Here is a 17,018-nt window from a genome sequence, read left to right as displayed (position 1 = left end):
CGGGATCCTACTCGACAAAAACTCCCCGCCCACCACCCAAACGTTTCCCAAAAAAACCCCCCCCCCCCCCCCCCTCGGGATCCCCTCGCCCGTTGCTCGTCAAAACAATCTGTCGTAAGGAAAAGGCAACGTATCATCTCGAATACGACCGGCGACGGAAACGCGCAGGGGTGGGAGAGAACGCATCGTTCGTAATAACAAGAAAACGCCCATTTAACGTTCGCGGTGTGTGCCCCTCGCCTTCTCAAACCTGTCTCCGAACGAACCGCCCAGCCGTGGACTCGAGGACGCTGGCGCGCATGATCTCACCGTCGCACAACGCCGCATCATCCATGACACCGTGGCTCAGCTCAGCCCTTTTCCCGTCCCTCGCCAGACGAGGCCACGACTTCGATCTCCCGTCGGACAAGAATATCCTTGGTCACCCGTCCGGGACCATCGCTGGCGAGGGGAAGACTAAGCTCATAGACGCATCCTTCGCGAGATAGTTGGTGAGAAGTTGACGAGCATCATCTCCCCTGGCGCGATATCTAGGACCACGGAAATCTCAGAAATCCAAGACTCGACCGCAGGCAGCTCGCCTCATGAATCCTACCTCGACAAGGGTGGGAAAGAATGAAAAGTGGACGATGCAGCATGAGTGAGTTTTTGGGGGGAAAGGGGGTAGACACATGAGAAACCATGCAAGATCTCACCTCCATCTTTCAGTGCGTGAGCCTCACCCTTTGCGGCTGAGATCTGTGGGAGAGGAAACGCGATACCGCACAGCACCGCCAGAAACCAGCCTCCCTCGAGGCTCAGTCAACCTCTCAGTCCGTAGCGGCAAGTCCACCCAGGAAGCCGGGCCGGTACCGGTAACAGGTCTGGAACGGATCGAACGAGGAAAACGTCGCTGATGCGTGCTTCAAGGTCGAAAATAAAATTTAAAAAAAACTTCACAAAATACCGAAACTCAGAAAACTCGTAGTCGCGTTGTCGCCGAATGTCGTTCGCAACGGCCGGTATCTGTCAGCCTATCACCGTAAAATGACCGAGTTCACTAATAAATCGCAGCTGTGGAGCGGGCAATCCGTAAGGCGAACGATGGGGTGAGGCAATTGGCAGTCTACGTGCCTCAGAACGGGGGTTGGGGAGGATGACGATGCGGGTTGCGATAAGATAAGGAAGGGGGCTCTGGAGTGCAATCTTCAGCTGTTCCATGTCTGCGATCCTGGCAGCCCCAATTAATTTAAGCGAGACGACGGGACATCCCTACCCCCTTTCATCTACCACGCAAACCACCAGGAATCAACCGCAGTTTGTCGCGAGACTTTGCAATATTTCCTTCACATTGACTCAATGGGCAAACTGCCGTCGAAACCATCAAGAGTCAAACCGGTTTAAGCCTATAAAGACTTTTCCACTTTCCCAGAAAACATAACGTCGACAAACACTCTCATCAATGAAGAGCAGCATTTGAGAATTGTGATTGTTGAATGCCGGTACAGCATGAGTGAAATTGTTTGGTCGACTACAAATCCGTCTTACTCCTATTAATGCCTTGAGTAGCAGACAGTACAAATACCATTACAGAATTAGCGCCCACAATGTATGACTCCAGGCCGCCTGGCGAAGCAGGCTGGCATGAAAAACTCCTCCTTCCAATTTTTACTATGCAGTGCTTGGTGTTTCCAGCCTTCCAATCTAAACGAACCACTGCTCTAAACCCAGTGATAGACGCAATACAAAAGAAAGATGGTTGTAATGTAGTGATTGTGAGTCGTCTACGAATCTCGTCGCCTAAGACACGGTTGGCATGGGAGGGGGCGTGTTCCTGGGAGTGCGAGAAAAGAGCGAGGTGACGAAGCTGCTCTTGCGTTTTGCCGCCTTGGTCTTCTTCGTCGGAGCCAGATTGCTGTTGTTTGTTGCTGCCTTCTCGACCTCTCTGACTGGTGTGTCCTTCTCGTCACTGGTGGTGGTGGTAGTGGTGGTAGTGACAGCGTTCTGAACGTGCTGCTCAGGGATAGCAGGAATGGGAGGCGCATCAGTTGCGCTGTGAGGAGGGGTGAGCTCGTTGGGAGGTGGCATAACCGAGTCCCTTCGTGGAGCTGCAACAGATTCTCTCCTGAAGTCAAAGATAGAGCCCTTCCTACCTCCGGCAATGGATCCATGACGAAGAGCAGAAACGGACTACGAAATGTCAGTATTTCATCCAAATTTGTACACATATGTTGCCGTACCTTAGCACTGATGCTCTTGCGGTTGCGGGCGCGGCGCTCAGCGATAGTCTCCTCCTCCTCGCCAGTCATTTCGGCAATGTGGGACGCCATGGTCTTGCTGTTGACAGCCATGTTCTCCGCAGGAACTTCCATGAACTTGAGGAATCCACGCACAGGCGCAACGCCGATGGCTTCTTGCAAGTGCTTTTGCAGCAAAGCAGTATTCCTCTTGTTCTTGGTGATACCAACCTCGCAGGGCAGAGCGTGAATGGTCATGGTGTAGGCCGGGTCGAAAGTTCCCCCAAACAACATACAAGCTCCGTGCTGCAGACTAACCACGATCGACGAGACGGGTCTCTGGTATCTAACTGAGAGTTGGTAGGAGAAATCCGTGATAAAGCTGAATTCGTCACTGATCTAAAGGCGAAGTCAGTCACAGCAACCCAAATGAAGGCAGGCAGCAAGTTGCGTACGATAACATTGGTGCGAAGCTCAACCATGACTATAGCCTCGCCATAGACGCGGTCCTTCATCACGTTGGCCTCCCTGTCGCCCTGGAAAGCCTCCTCATAGTAGGAGCTCCGGCGCTTAGCCAACTCGCCTTGGGTTTTGGACTTCCTGTTGTTCCGGAGACCATCGCCGGGAAGGGAGTGGTTCACGTCTCTTGTCAGGCCATCGTTGCCACTCTCGACAATTGGAGGACCCGTAGGTGCCGTGGAAAGGCGACGGCTCATCTTTCGGTCTGCAAAGGACTTGCCAGAGTTCGCGATAATGGAAACACGCTTGTTCTCGGGAGTGATGGGCGAGTTGAGCTTCTCGTTGATGCTGCCGGTTGTGTTGGAATCCTGCGGAGAGGAAGGCGGAGAGATGCGGTCAGTCATGATTTGCGACGGTTGCGAGGGTCGATGCTGAGATAAAGGCGGCTGTGTGAGTGCTTGGAGCTCGTTGGGGGTGTATCAGTTGTGGTCGTCTCAAGCGGCGTCCTACTAGCAGCGGCCGTGTTAGTCGCGCCCTCGGCGCAAAATCCTATTTAGCTTGACACTTATTGAGGAGCCACCAACCGAAATCTGTTCAAGCTATGCTCTTGGGCTGACTCGATGTTATCGACTAGAGTCCCCTTGGACTTGGCGTAATCTGTTCAGCTGTCAAGCTGTAGAGATTGTGGTTCGGTCGTGCGCTTCGAGACGCAGGGTATCGTACTCGGATAGTTAAGCAAAAAATACGGCGCCGCAAGGATGAAGGAAGGCGTCAGTTCGGATGCGAGATTCAGGTACTGAATTGTCGATTGCCGATCTCCTTATCTCTTCTGCTCAGACACAGTCACGAGACCAAGCAGCTGCGTAGAGTATGGATGATAATGGGAGATTTCGATGGTCGGACAGAAGACAAACAGCTTGACGTATACCAAGAGGCTGGTGCGACCTTGTGGTGACTGAAGGGACTATTATATGGAAGCAAGGACTGGGGGCCAGCTGTTTCTGCCGGTAGCCAGAGTAAACCGCAAAGAGCTACGAGGGCCACGAGTCGTTGAGACGGAATCGATGCAAGAGGCGGATAGCCACTCAGAAACGTGAGATGATGGTTGAAAACGGAAACAGCCAAGGCTTGATGAGCGCGCCTGAGTCTTTCCCTCGCGCTTGACGAGCCCGGTTTCAATGCTAGACAGGTTGATCAGAAGGAACGGAAAGAGGAAAGAGGATGAAAGAAAGAAAGCAGGCTGGACTGGACCGGACTAGACAAACTTTCCTCACGTCTTCCATATCGGTATTGGTCCGACCAAGGTAGCAAGCAAGCTGTGGTTTGTCTCTGCTCTGCCTCATGCCAACTGAAGACAGACCAGACCATGTGTGCTAGCTTGGCCCTAACCTGTCGTATCGTTCCACAGCCTTCTTACCAGGCAACACTGCTAAGGAAAGGTAGGGAAAGACGTCCAAGAGGGTATCCCCTCAGCTTTATTAAACTCACGGCATTGGAAGACATCGTCATGTTACCCAGATGCCTGTGCCTGTGCATGGACTGTACTGTGCTCGCTGCCAGGATCGTCTATAATTGCGACCATGAGGTATCCTCGAGTGTGGCAGTAGCCGAACTCGCAGGCATCAAGTATTCCTGCTTCCTTGCCTTCCATGGTCTTCACACTTTCTTGTAGCCGAATCCGCCGTGTCCAGATGTATGCGGCCGAGTGTCTGCGACAGAAAGCTTTCTCGGGAATCCGCAGCACTGGAACCTTCCCGCGGCCACAGATAAGAGGATATGGTATGGAAAAGAAGACGTAAACGAGGGCAGTCTTCCACCGAGGAGCTAGAGTACCTCTAGGTAGATAGAAAGACAGGGTCCATGAGCGGCGGGTTAGTGTGGCTCCCGAAGCGCGTGATGGAGGTCCCATTCAGGCTACTGCTCTCTGTAGTAGCTTATTGGTCATCAAGTTATTGAACAAGACGGTCAACGGCATGCCGCAGCCAGCTGCTCGGCCAGCCGCATAATGGGCGGGCGTGGCACCGGGCGACGCTGGAGTGTTTGCTCCCTCCAGCATGAGGTAAGGTATCTCTGGATACCACGCCTCTCCTGATACTTCTGGTCCAGACTGTCCTGCCCTGTCTTGGGTGGGCACACATTCCATCGTGTCGTCCGATTGCACCACTCTGCGTCGTCTGGAATGCTGTGAGCTGAGAGGCGAATCAGCTAGTAAACTGGAAACGCGCGGGTCTGGCGGCGAACCAACAGCTGTCCAGGCCGTGGGTTTCCTCACTCAGCCTGACGGAGTGGGAAAAGATGAGACGGAGTACACATGTTTCCGGGTAGTTTTGCTGCCCTGATCCTCCCAGTTGCCGTGGTCAGCTGTAAGGCAGGTGAAGGTGTACCACACCTAAGAGCTCGGAGAAATAATAATAGTGTGGATGGTGGAGGTTGGAGGATGAGGGTCCAAGCGGCGTTCATCTCAGGTCGTCTAGTCGAATACGCTTGCAATTGAACCACCCAATCCAATGGTTCCCGCGTGCTTTTTGCGCATCATGTCTAACGCTAAGGTAATGTTGGTGGGCGTCCGTGTTTCCCTCTAGCGGCCTGGGCGGCGTTCCACTGAAATGACGGGGAAGCAAACTAGCTAAGGTACCTTACCTGAGCTTGCTCAGCACCCTGAAAATACCTAAGCTGGGTGAGTAGGTAGCTTATGGTCTCTGGGTGGAGTGAACCATCTGAATGTCATGGATGTTCAAGTGTTCTACGCGTGTGAGTAGCTTAGGTGTTCGCCCACCGAGACGAACTGCTGGCTTACATTAGTCCTTCTCGGCCAACTCTAACATTTTGATCCTGCATCGTCTACTCCGACCTGCCTCTCTGATCTGACAACTCTGAGCTGACTTACGAGTCGAGTCCTTGCAAAAACGAAGCTATCCGGGCTAAACTAGCCCGGCGTCCCTGATAGCCGGGACGACGGCACCGTCTGAATCTCCACCTCGTCCGCAAACGGTCTTGATTTCGACTTTGGTGCTTTCCCAGCTTCTCAAGTTCATAACAACAGTTGCGTAGGTGGAATCTCGTTTTGGCTACATCCATCATAGCCGTAGGCTTACGCTCTGGTTTATCAGCGTCGCCGGATCCGGTCATGAGCAAGTCGTTGCTGAATCGTGACGAAATTACTGATAAAGAAAGATGCCGATGATTCTTCATCGACAAGTGGTCGTCTTTTGAGTAGCAAAGAGTATTACCCATGCAAAGTTCCGATTATTGTACACTGCGTGACGTAGCTGGCTCCCACGTCTCTTAGATCCCGCGTTGGCCTGAACGCCTAATCCATGATAGCACAGCATCCGCTTGCGGCTCGTCGCCCGTCACTGGCCCCCATCAACTAATTGATGCCCGATAAGGTGTCAAGCTCGACCCCGCCGTCTGGACGGCTCCGATCCCGACATCCTAGTGAGCCTCTCCCTCGACGTCTCGAACCGATGAGGGTACCGGGCTCCCGGATTTGCGGCTTCCTTGAACTACACCGCTGGCCCTGCTGATGTTTCTCTCGAGAATCGTTTGATACGCACCAGCCCCCAAGACGATGGCCTCGATCGGTACCAACAGAATTGAGAGGTAGAGACCGGCTTTGCTTTGCTTGCAGAGCGTGCCAAAGTGCGGCCGCGTCATCATTACAACGTCAGACCAGCGGCAGCTCCAGCTCTGAAGGGTATCCACAGTCGTTGACGCATTTATGCTGTAGAAGAAGGACATGGCGACGATTGCGGCAAGGAGGCCAACTGCCGGAGCGGCCACCGTCACTGCATTGTGATACAGGGTTTGCCCTCGCAGCTGATTGATATCAGCTCAAGTCCTATTCATCATGGCGCATTTTACCCCAGACAAGGATCTGACTCACTGATTGGACTCGGCTGAAAAGCAACGAGACAAGATTTGCAACAAGAACAATGGAGCTGCCAGCGACGAGAGCTACTGTCGGCCTCAAGTCGAAGGCGTCCGGCCAGAGCGGGAGGAGGTAGCTGGCTGGGACATGAGTCGCGTCGTAGACTGCAAGAGCATCTGCTGATACACCGAGAATGGTGATGCCGGCAAGCAGGGCCACAGCAGTCAAGCTAACTCTGGCTGTGTTGATTGTACCAAGAAAGCGGGCTTGCGAAGCGAATTGGGTGTCTTCGGGATCAACCTCGAAGCCCGAAGTCTGGGGGATGTTCTTTTCGTCAGAAGACATGGCGGACGTAGAGAGAGTGTGTGTGTAAGTCTTCCAAGTAAAAGTGAATTAGGAGAAGAGAAGATAGGAAAGATGTGAAATCGACCGTGATGAAGGAAACAAGACGTAGGAAACAAGAAACGGAAATGAGGCACTGCTTTGATTCTGTCATCTCAAAACTTCAAGGCGGGGGTTCTCGTGTGTACAAATACAATGGATAGGCATCGAGTAGGCGCCTTGAGCCGTGTCTGGACGCGGCACGCAATCTTGCCAACCTCCGGGGAAGGGAGATTCGACCCAGAATTATCGTGACGAGCGTCGCGCCGATGCAAGATAGCCGCGCTTGCAACGTGGATAGGTGCGAAGAAGGAGATGATCAGGAACGGTTGGAGAGAGGTTCGGCATTAGATTGGTCAGAGGCCCGCAGATGCCGGTCTCTATTTTGGTCATCCCAGAACCCAGGCGCTTAGGAGCGGGACGGCCTGTGATGAGGCCAATGGCAGCACGTTCATAGCCTGAAATAAATCGAAGCGTGAACGCCCATTCGCTGGATTGGACAGAGTCACAATCATGGCTGCTCCGGAACAGGGATACCAATCTGATGGCTTTTTCTATTGCCGCCGCGCCGCAAAAGGTGATCCGAAGAATAAGCTCACGTCAAGCGGGATGTGCGGGGACACGGAGAGCTGCCGGTGGAACGAAACGAAAGCTCAATTTGACGACCAGCTGAGTAAGAAAAAGAAAAAAGAAAAAAAGAGAATTCTCTCACGTGACCAACTCGAGTATGATTACCTAAGCTGCCATGCCAGTTCACACTGGTGCGGTATTCACAGTGTTCTTCCCGAGACCCGTTTGATGGGGCCCGAACCTTCCATTTCTTTTGGCACTTGTTGACAGGTCTGCTTGCGCCATCCATTCTCCGCGGTCGAAACGAGAAGATCTTCGCACATGCGTCAAATACATCACAACTTCGGATGACCGCGTCGGATTTTGTTGCTGGGCAAACTTGCGGTCTCTTATTTTCGAACAATTTGCGCGAGGCATTCGTACCAAGACGAGCGCTCACGCCCACCCCTGAGAATCGAGACGGCGTGAAGTTCGTGATGGCCCGCTGACATTATCTGCCAAGGCCTGTCTCTGGAGGCTAGGCTGCATTGGAACTCCCAAGTCTCTGTCACCACGAGCCTGTCTCGTCTATCAACTGCGACATGCAGCATACATTGGGCATGTGGCGTTTCTACCTGCCCAAACCTTCCTCAATGATTCCACATCACCAGGGGTGTCTCGACAACAGGGGTAAGACTCCCTTTTGCAGAAGGGTCAGGTAAGAAATCAAGATATCCTGCATGGTAGCCGCACGCCAGCACACACACGACAAGGCTATCAGGGGTGCAGGGCCAAACAGCAGCTACTGGTGACCGTCTACGACAGGGCTGTCATCATTAGCGGCCATTTTGGTCTTGTCACACTTATCAGCGAATGGAAAGCAACAATTACGGATGGCGTTCGCCAACGGCACCGGGTCACTGGTCACTGTTGACTGCACGGCTTCTTTTTCCTCCACCCCTGCAACTTAGTCTCGTCACATGGAGCCTGTGCCAACCTTCTCAGCCTCACCTCTTCCACGAGCAAATCACCCACCCATATCCGTGGGCCTGGGTCTGCCGCACGACTCTTGGCCCTCGTGATCAGGAACATTGGCGTCAGTCGGCCTGAGCCGCATACTCCGCATGTCAACAAGCCAACAATTCCCTTCATACCTGGATGCTGATCTTTAGCCAAACGGGAAAACATCTCCCAGGCAGCGCAAGATGATGCCAACCTCCCAACACCATTCTTCAAGCCTGTCAATTCCGACTTGCGAACAAGGCACATCAATGAAGATCAACAGATGAGGCGGGAGTATTGTTGCTTGGCCCTCAACGTCCGCCAGCTGAGAAACACCGATCGACCCAGCCTCTAGGAAGCAAACAGCGCCAGTCTCAAGTTTCCCGTTGAAAATGGCCAATGTCGGAGTTCGGCAGGCAAAGACTGCGGGGTTCGTAGCTCGACGCCGTCAAGTCAACAACAAGTGACAGGGCGCTTCACCTGCTCTAGGTCTCACAGTGGCGCCATGGGGGGGGGAACACAGCGGCGCCACGTCCCAGGTCCGTCTCTCCGGGTAAACGACCCAGATGCTTGGGTTAAGCCAGCGACACCGTCCAAAGTCGCAAGCCAGTCAGCCAACCAGCCAGTGACTCGATTACTATTCAATTCCGTGCGATGGTCTGGCTCCCGTATGCATAGGACAGAAGAGCGTTGTGTCGGGAAATCGGAATATCGGTTTTTACTTCCTGCAGGTTCCTGATAGAAAGGCCTCCAATATCCGTACCGATATTCGCACATGAACATCGTTGAGGCGGCCGGCTAGTACGTACTCAGATTCAGCTGAGATTGCCAACAGCCAAGCGAGGGATACGGGGAAAACAGCGACGCTGTCTACCAATAAACAATCAGAAGGGTGGTTCACACGGACTGGAGCATAAGCAGACTGCAGCGGCCGGCGAGACATACCCTGTCCCGACCCTTGACCCCTGGCTCATCCAACTGACTGGGACCAACCACGCGCCCATCACCCGTCGTTGCATTTCGACGATCTACAGGGCGCCTTACGGCCGGCTGGATACACAAATTCTCCTCCTGTCGATATCTACGAGAACCACAGATGGGGCCTTGCCGTCATCCCGCAGTTTGCCCAAGCAAACAGCAGCTCCTTATGCCTGGCAGGATGCGGGTGCGGGTCCGGATACAGGACTCCCGTTTCTGTGTCCCTGGAACTGGCATCGAGACAGGTCTTGATGACACCCAGTTCTCTGTCTATGCAGACGTTTTCCCTCAGAATTCCGTCCAGCAAGATCAGGTACTATGGCCAGTCTACAAGAGTGTATCGAGCTGTCATTGGCAGAAATACGAAAAGAAATGCATCAATTCAAGCAACAGGTTCCGAAGCCATGGCTTGGTTCTGATACATCTGTGGTTCTGTCGTGCATACGGCTATCCCTTCGATCGGTGCCGCTTTGGAGTATCTCGCTCCCGTCGGGCATCCTGCTGTCATTGGAAGCCTCCCCGGCTTGTCAATGTAGGAAAATTTCCATCCGAATCCTTCAATTGCTGAACCACCCCGGTCGCCCCGACCCAAAGCCTCGGGTTCTGGGCCGCCACACTTTCTTCCCTGACACAAACATGCGTCTCTAGGCTGGAGGGGCGTGGCCCAGTAGCTTCTAATGGTCATGATTCACGAGAAGTTGGTTATGCAGGCTGGTGGTATCTTACCTACCACCCGGCTGACAGACGAGCCTGGCCTACATTATTGAGAGGAGCCTGTCGACCGGGGCTGGGTATTTGTCAAAGAAGTCTAATGATGTCTCGGGTCGAGTTAGACCTTGCGGGATGCAGGTTGGCAGGCATATCCTTTGTCGTCGTTTGCCTGGGATGGCGCTGCCAGCCCGCCGCGCCGGCCGAACGATATAATAACCTCTCACACTTACCACCCCTCCGTCATCATGTCCCGCATTGGCCAAACTATCTACTGTTCCGCGGCAAATTCTCCCAACATCATCGACCGAACGTCGCATCTGTCAAGTTTCGAGCGCCCATTTTTCGACAAACCTTCCCGTAGATCATGGCACCCAACCCGACGTCGACGACGGCGGCACCGAAAAATCGAATAGACGCCTGCCGCGAGCGGCCCCTGGACCACTTCGTATGTTGCTAGCTCCGTCGATCTCCCGTCATAGTACAGCCCGGTTAACCACGAATACCATCACGATAGCATCTTTTCTCGAAGCTCCCCACCGAACTTCGCCTGAGGATATGGAACTTTAACCTCCCGCCGCCGCGCATCGTGCCCATCAGGTGCGGCGCAAAATCCCTCTCGTTCGCCTCGCACGCCCAAACCCCGCCGCCGTCGACGAGCGGCTGCACCTCATACGTCGCTATCCCCGTCAACCTCCACGTCTGTCACGAGTCGCGCTTCGAGGCCCTCAAGTCATACGACCTCTGCTTCGGCATGACGCGCAACCCGGGTCAGATCTTCTTTGACCGAGACCACGACGTCCTCTACTTCGGGGCCCGCGACGGCTATATGGCCTCCGAGGCGCAGTTTCTGACCGTAATGTCCCTCTGCGACCCCGACGACCTCGCCAACGTCCGCCATCTCGCCGTCAACGACTCACTCTTCTGGGTGGACTCCATGTACCAGAGCATGTCAGCCGCAAACCTGACAGTGGAGGTCCTGAAGCAGATCCACGCGCGCATGCCACAGTTGGAACACCTCATCTTCGTGCCGCGAGACGAGAATCCCGTCTACGACGACCACGTTGAGCTCATCGAGGCGAACCCGCACGGGGCGTTGGAGCAGAGGATGATGAGGCAGATGGAGGCGGGTATGAGTGCTGTCTGTGATATGTTTCCTGACTGGAGACCGCCCAGATGGTCCATCATGGCGCTAGGGTCGGGGCAGCAGCGGGCTACTAGGATCAACACAGGGTGTGAGGGAGGGTATGAGGGGGTTCGTGATTCATGGTCGGGTTTTCCAGACGTCGATCTGGGGGATCAGAGGGGTGATATCCAGGTGCTTTCTCGCGAGATGTTGATCGACATGAGGGGGTGACGATCTGACAATGCGTGTGCGTGCGAGTGCTTCGACTTTTGCATCAACAGGCGGTCAGAGTGCTATTTTCTCGGAAGATACCCTGAATATTCTTGTTTGGCGTTGTTTGGAATCAAGCGGGAAACATATGATATTCATATTGAGCATTTACAATGAGTGGGCCATATCACGGTAGTTTATCAAAAGTATTGTGTTTCTTCATTCAAATAAGTCTCGCTCATCCATCTCCTTCGGTTTTCTCGATATGTGTTGACATCAACGTAATCTATTGACGTTCGGAATCCTGATTCGAGGCGCTCTACCCTTCCGTAGCCCTGAACGATTTTAGAATCGTCCTGTGGCCTATCTGCTTTTTGTTGAAAGTGATCTTACGTCGCGTCGGCATCGCGGAATAGGGTTTTAGGATGAACAAACTTCGTCCTGTTGAACCAAGCAATCCTATCTCAATGCATTGTTACGCAATCCCATGTCGAATTGCTCGGCCACGTCAAGTCGGATACTGATTCCTGCCTACCTGTTCCAACATAGTTATCAAATAAGCTCAAGGATTCCGAGGATTAGCCAAGAGCGATCCTGCTCAAAATGCATCTAAGAACTCTGTTGCTGACGGAGTGACCGAATCCTGAGTGCAGAGGGCGGCTTAATCGGCGGCTCCGAGGAAACATTTCGCAATCTGCATTGAGATGTATAGCAGAGTGAGAGAAATCTTGGTGTCGTGTCGTCATTGTGATGGGCTGGATTTTTCTTTTCCGTTATTATTGTTGATGTCGCTCCTGTGACCGTCAAGGCCAATGTTATTGTTTCTGTTTTTCTTTGTTACTATCAGCCAGATGATGAGCCACAGCTACTAGTTGGCTTCGTGGCGTGACGCAACTGAGGACTTCATAAGCTCCGTGAGGAGTCGATGAACAGCCCCTTGGAGGCGTCGACTAGGCTTCCCCCCATGTCAGCAGAGTCGAACCATGTGCCTTTCCTTCACCCTGCTGGCAACGGGTTGAAGGAATACGGAGGATTTTCCGCATAATAGATCTTGGCCGAAATGAAAAGTTAATATCATTGAGAGATTGACGTCAATTTAGACGGATGTCTGATCGTAATCGAGCTGACATTGTGAGGGCACGAGATGCTACCTTGGATCTTCTGCCTCCGTTGTCAGCCCAAACATGGAGGCCAGAGTGAATGATAGCTCCCCACTTACAAAGTTTTGATGACTCCAGTACCTACAGTGAACGTTTGTTTCTTCACTATTTTTGAAGTTGATTCTCCAGTAAGCAGTGCGGAGAGATTGACTTACACGAGGGCTCGAGGGCAAATACAGGGGAAGGATCATTGTCAAATGGCAAACCTGAGAGCCAAGTAAGCAAGGAGAACAAGATAAAAACATTGAATATCAAGCTTGGAAAAACGGAAACACATCCCCTCGCGGACCCGCAAGACCAGACGCTTAAGAAACCACTGAAGTACAGCTTCAGCATCACGAACGTGTCCAGGACCACAACCCAGCGATAGAAGCAAAAAAGATTAGAAGAACAAAAAAGAATTGGAGCCGGAAGGATTCGAACCCTCATCTCTCTCCCCAGTCTCCCGAGCCCGGTTTCCCATATGAGACTTAGATTTGTCTTCTTCATTTAAGCATTTGTTCTTCCTTCGTTTTTCTAGATTCGAACGCGGAGCTCTGGGAGTCTGGGGGGAACGCTTTACCATTAAGCCACGGCCCCTTGAACTGATTGTTAGGATAGCATGAGTTGAATCGAATGATATATGTCCTGCTGCGGCCGGAGTCGAAGGTTGGTTGGTGAAGCGGGAGCGAGGTATAGAGTTGAGGCGGGAAGTGGTTGACACCTTGAGGCGGAACCTTGGCGGATGGAGCCTCTCTGGACGATTCACCCGATACTGGCGGGCCATAGGCAGCAGTTCTTGTCTGCTTCCGTTATCCGCTTCAGACTGCGAGCTTGATGGGAGAAGCTATGTTCGAGCTGTACATTGTTACGAGGTCGGTGGTACGGCAGCTGAAGATTGTGTACTGAATCCTGGGAAGAATGTTTTCACCATCGCCAGCGCCGACTATAAGAATTCCACGTAAAACAGATGCAGTGTGGTTTATGCCTGCTGCAGTTGAGCACTCATTTGCCCATGTGTCGATACGAGAAGACAAGGCTCCAGGGTTATAACAACACCATGTGTGCCCCCGCACCAGTGGACATGTAAAGTAAGCGTCATAAAGATTGCATTCATGTCTAGGATTCTCGTACACTGTCCCGTTCCTGAGATCGCACTCTAACTCATAATATCGGTCCCCGGTCATCCGCCGGGCTTGTTCCCTCCTCGTGCCCATCATCCCTCAGCAGACCTCTCTGCTCGCCGCCTGCGTCTTCTCGCGTAATGCCAGACTGAACTCCCATGTCTCTGCTGAGGCCACTCGTTCTGCGAGTCTCTTCTGCGCCGTTCAGGACGTACCAAACGTCCTTCTTGGTCAAGAGCCCCTGCAAGGCACCACGGTCGCTGAAGAGTACGTAACGGAGGCCGAGCTTCTGGAAGTAGGTGACTGCCAGGTGCAGACCGGAGCGCGAAGGCATGGTGATCGGCGTCTGGTCCATCCACGGCCGGAGATCCAGTGTCGTGCGCGGGTCCGCGAGCGGCTGATGGGAAAAGTAGGCCTCTGTCTCAGGCGGCAGAGATCGTGGAGGCGATGAAGCCATCTTGAGGTTGTATATAAGTTCTTGTCGGGAGATGTATCCCAGAAGAATGGCGTCACGGGGATCCGAGATGACTGGGAAGCCCCTATAAGGGTGCGTATCAAGTATGTTTTTGAGGCTGGCGATGGTGTGGCCCGTTGCCGTGAGGACGACCAAGTCCTCGATGCGCGTCATGATTTGAGAAGCAGGAATGTCGGGGATAACCATCTCCTCGCTGTTGTCTAGGAATGGATACTCATTGAAGTGTATCCAAGCTTCGTAGATGCCCCGGCGAGAGAAAGCATCTCCAACCCACTTCGATATCATGACCGCAATCATGATGGGCAGAACGTATGTCAAAGCTCCGGTCAGCTCGAACATGATGACGACGATCGAGACGGTCATTCGAGTGACTCCGGCCAAGCTTGCTGCTGCGCCAATGATGGCATAAGTCCCTGGTATCACGCAGGGTACGTCTGGCTCGCAGGAGGCAAAGGGGAAGAAGGTCGGATGGTTAGTGACCCAAATCTCCATGATGATACCAACCGCACGGCCGCTCAGAGCTCCGATAGCCATCGACGGCAAGATGATTCCAGCCGGCAATTGTAAACCAAAGGTGATCGTGGCGAGGAAGAAGCCAAGGATGGTTCCAAACACCAGCAGTACGATGGTTGGTGCCGAGGCAGCTCCTGTCTTACAGAGTCCAATCTCATCATCGACGTACTTCGTACATTCGACGAAAAGGTTAGAGACGAGTTCTGACGTCTGGAACTTCATGTAGGAGTTCGGGTAGTTGATGAGCGCCGTCAAAAACGCAACGATGGCGACCTGACTGATGGGCCCTGGTAGCCAGGGCGTGTTCTTCTTCCACCGAGCAACGGCCATATTGGCTTTCACGAACAAGCCACCATAAATACCCTGCCATATACGTGAGCGGACTTTCTAACACGGTCAATCAAGATACGTACGCCAAGAATACCCAGCAGGGCAAAGGGTATGAGCTCGAAGCCGTGCCAGCCAGTGCTGTACTTGACCTGGTACATGACAAGTTGTCCGGTGCGGAAAGGATCAAATGCTTGAAGGACCACTGCAGCAGTCATGGCACATACGAAGCTCTGCCACATGGTCTTGTCTGGGAAGTAGTAGGAGATTTGCTGGAGACGGTTAGTCTGGAGCAGACTGACGTGCAGGCGTCACCAACCTCGAGGCTGAACAAGACACCTCCAATCGGTGCGCCAAACGCAACTGAAATACCGGATGCTGCAGCTGCCGACAGAACTTCTCGCTTACGAGCTGGGGTATTGTTAGATACGGCTCAGAGGTAGTAGAGAACATGGACACACCTTCGTTTTCGTTGATGTTCTTGAATAGCTTGATGAACAGGTTTGCGCAACAGCAAGCGACGTGAACGAGAGGACCTTCTTTGCCCAGCCACATGCCGGAGCCAACAGCAAGACACTGCGAATGTTAGCCCGTTAGATGGCGTCTAAAGGTTCTCCGACGTACCAATCCCAGTGACTTGGTGATCAAGGTCCAACTGCCAAGAAACCTGCGGATGATGAACCCTCCCAACACCGTCTTGATCTCGGGGATACCGCTATGCTTCGCATGGATTCCGTATTCTTTCACCAGAAGTGCCGCTGCTGATGCCAAGACGACCTGCGAATCGGTTAACACGAGTTGGCGACCAGAAGCATGCCATGACTTACTGATAGGGAAATAAAGAAGAAATACTCTATAAACCACTTTCCGACCGACGACGTGACTCCCAGTGCCTTCGCCCAGGGCGTCCACCCGGCGCATTTGGAGAATTCATTATATCCCCAGCAGCAAAATCCCTTGTTCAGGTAGAATGCGCCTCCCTCTGGACCGCTAGAGCAGTAGCCCGTCTTCAGGTCGCCAAGCCAGTCCGTGGTGATGTCAATCCCAGCTGCTACGGCTCCCACCGCCATGCCAGTCAAGATGAGAATAACCCAGACTTGACTCGAGTCCATAAGTTGCTGGAAGTATCCCAGGAGGCCAGTCGCGCCGGAGTATAGTACGCGCAGCCGTTGGCGCTCCTTCGTGTATTCGAAGATCCAATCGATCGCAGTTAAGTCCTCATATCCCACTCTTCTACCTGGTCCCTCGACGTACCAGTCCAATGGCGCGCCATCTTTTGTGCTCTGGCTTGCGGCGGCATTACCACCTGTCCTGCGCGGAGAGGTGAAGTCTTGTCGGCCCGAATCTTGATTGGGTGTTCGAGCTCGCGGGGAGGAGTGTGGGGAGGCCGTGCCGGGTCTTGAGCCGGTGATCGCGGAGAGGAAGCGGCCGGGGGTCGATAGTACGCTCTGCTTCTGTTTGCGCTTGAAGGAAAGGGGTTCGTTGAGGTCTTCGCGGATAGGGTCTTCGACAAGGACGTCGGCAATGTCTTCGTCGTCGCTCCAGAGTTCCAGCTCGTCTCGATCGCCCGGCGGGCTATTGCCACTACTGTTGCTGCTGCTGCCGTTGTTCAGCGGTCGCGACGACGACGAGGCGGAAGAATCATTGTTTGCGTGGCCGGGCATATTGCGACTCTGAGGATATCGTCTCTCAGGTCCTCGGGATGGCCATCTTGTTGTCGTTTCTCCTTAATCCACGGTCGCACCTTTCTCTCTTTGACGGATACCTGTTCGGTGACAAGCCGCGCGTGGCTGACTCGAAGGAAAGCTCGGACCACTCGGAGGTCCTTTCTGCGGCTGATGCGACGCCAGGGACAGCGCCCAGAATGAGCGCTTGCAGGGATGTTGAGTGCAGCGTGGAGACTGCTTCTACGATCTGCTGGGTCAATCTGCGCGGGGCAT

General features: G+C 53.4%; 4 protein-coding genes across 4 annotated transcripts; 1 reads left to right on the top strand and 3 right to left on the bottom strand.

The window, feature by feature from the left end:
- Positions 1 to 1,779: 1,779 nt before the first annotated feature.
- On the bottom strand, positions 1,780 to 3,079 carry CkaCkLH20_10864 (mif domain-containing protein; the record flags this gene model as incomplete). The annotated part of the gene is made up of 3 exons (XM_038893578.1): positions 1,780 to 2,169; positions 2,220 to 2,615; positions 2,672 to 3,079. The coding sequence occupies 3 exons, from the start codon at positions 3,077 to 3,079 to the stop codon at positions 1,780 to 1,782; spliced, it is 1,194 nt and encodes a 397-aa protein (XP_038741127.1).
- Positions 3,080 to 6,110: 3,031 nt separating this feature from the next.
- Positions 6,111 to 6,891, bottom strand: CkaCkLH20_10863 (uncharacterized protein; the record flags this gene model as incomplete). Its single annotated transcript, XM_038893577.1, has 2 exons — positions 6,111 to 6,494; positions 6,562 to 6,891. The coding sequence occupies 2 exons, from the start codon at positions 6,889 to 6,891 to the stop codon at positions 6,111 to 6,113; spliced, it is 714 nt and encodes a 237-aa protein (XP_038741126.1).
- Positions 6,892 to 10,531: 3,640 nt separating this feature from the next.
- Positions 10,532 to 11,521, top strand: CkaCkLH20_10862 (uncharacterized protein; the record flags this gene model as incomplete). The annotated part of the gene is made up of 3 exons (XM_038893576.1): positions 10,532 to 10,612; positions 10,682 to 11,294; positions 11,448 to 11,521. The coding sequence occupies 3 exons, from the start codon at positions 10,532 to 10,534 to the stop codon at positions 11,519 to 11,521; spliced, it is 768 nt and encodes a 255-aa protein (XP_038741125.1).
- A 2,282-nt stretch (positions 11,522 to 13,803) lies between these two features.
- Positions 13,804 to 16,742, bottom strand: CkaCkLH20_10861 (voltage gated chloride channel; the record flags this gene model as incomplete). Its single annotated transcript, XM_038893575.1, has 6 exons — positions 13,804 to 15,114; positions 15,165 to 15,350; positions 15,398 to 15,489; positions 15,540 to 15,654; positions 15,703 to 15,855; positions 15,906 to 16,742. 6 exons carry the CDS (start codon positions 16,740 to 16,742, stop codon positions 13,804 to 13,806), a joined length of 2,694 nt encoding a protein of 897 aa, XP_038741124.1.
- Positions 16,743 to 17,018: the final 276 nt, after the last annotated feature.

This window comes from Colletotrichum karsti (genome assembly GCF_011947395.1).
Source record: "Colletotrichum karsti strain CkLH20 chromosome Unknown Scaffold43, whole genome shotgun sequence".
Classification (NCBI taxonomy): Eukaryota; Fungi; Ascomycota; class Sordariomycetes; order Glomerellales; family Glomerellaceae; genus Colletotrichum; species Colletotrichum karsti.
Note: the sequence above shows the minus strand (reverse complement) of the source record. Positions and strands in the feature narration are given on the sequence as shown.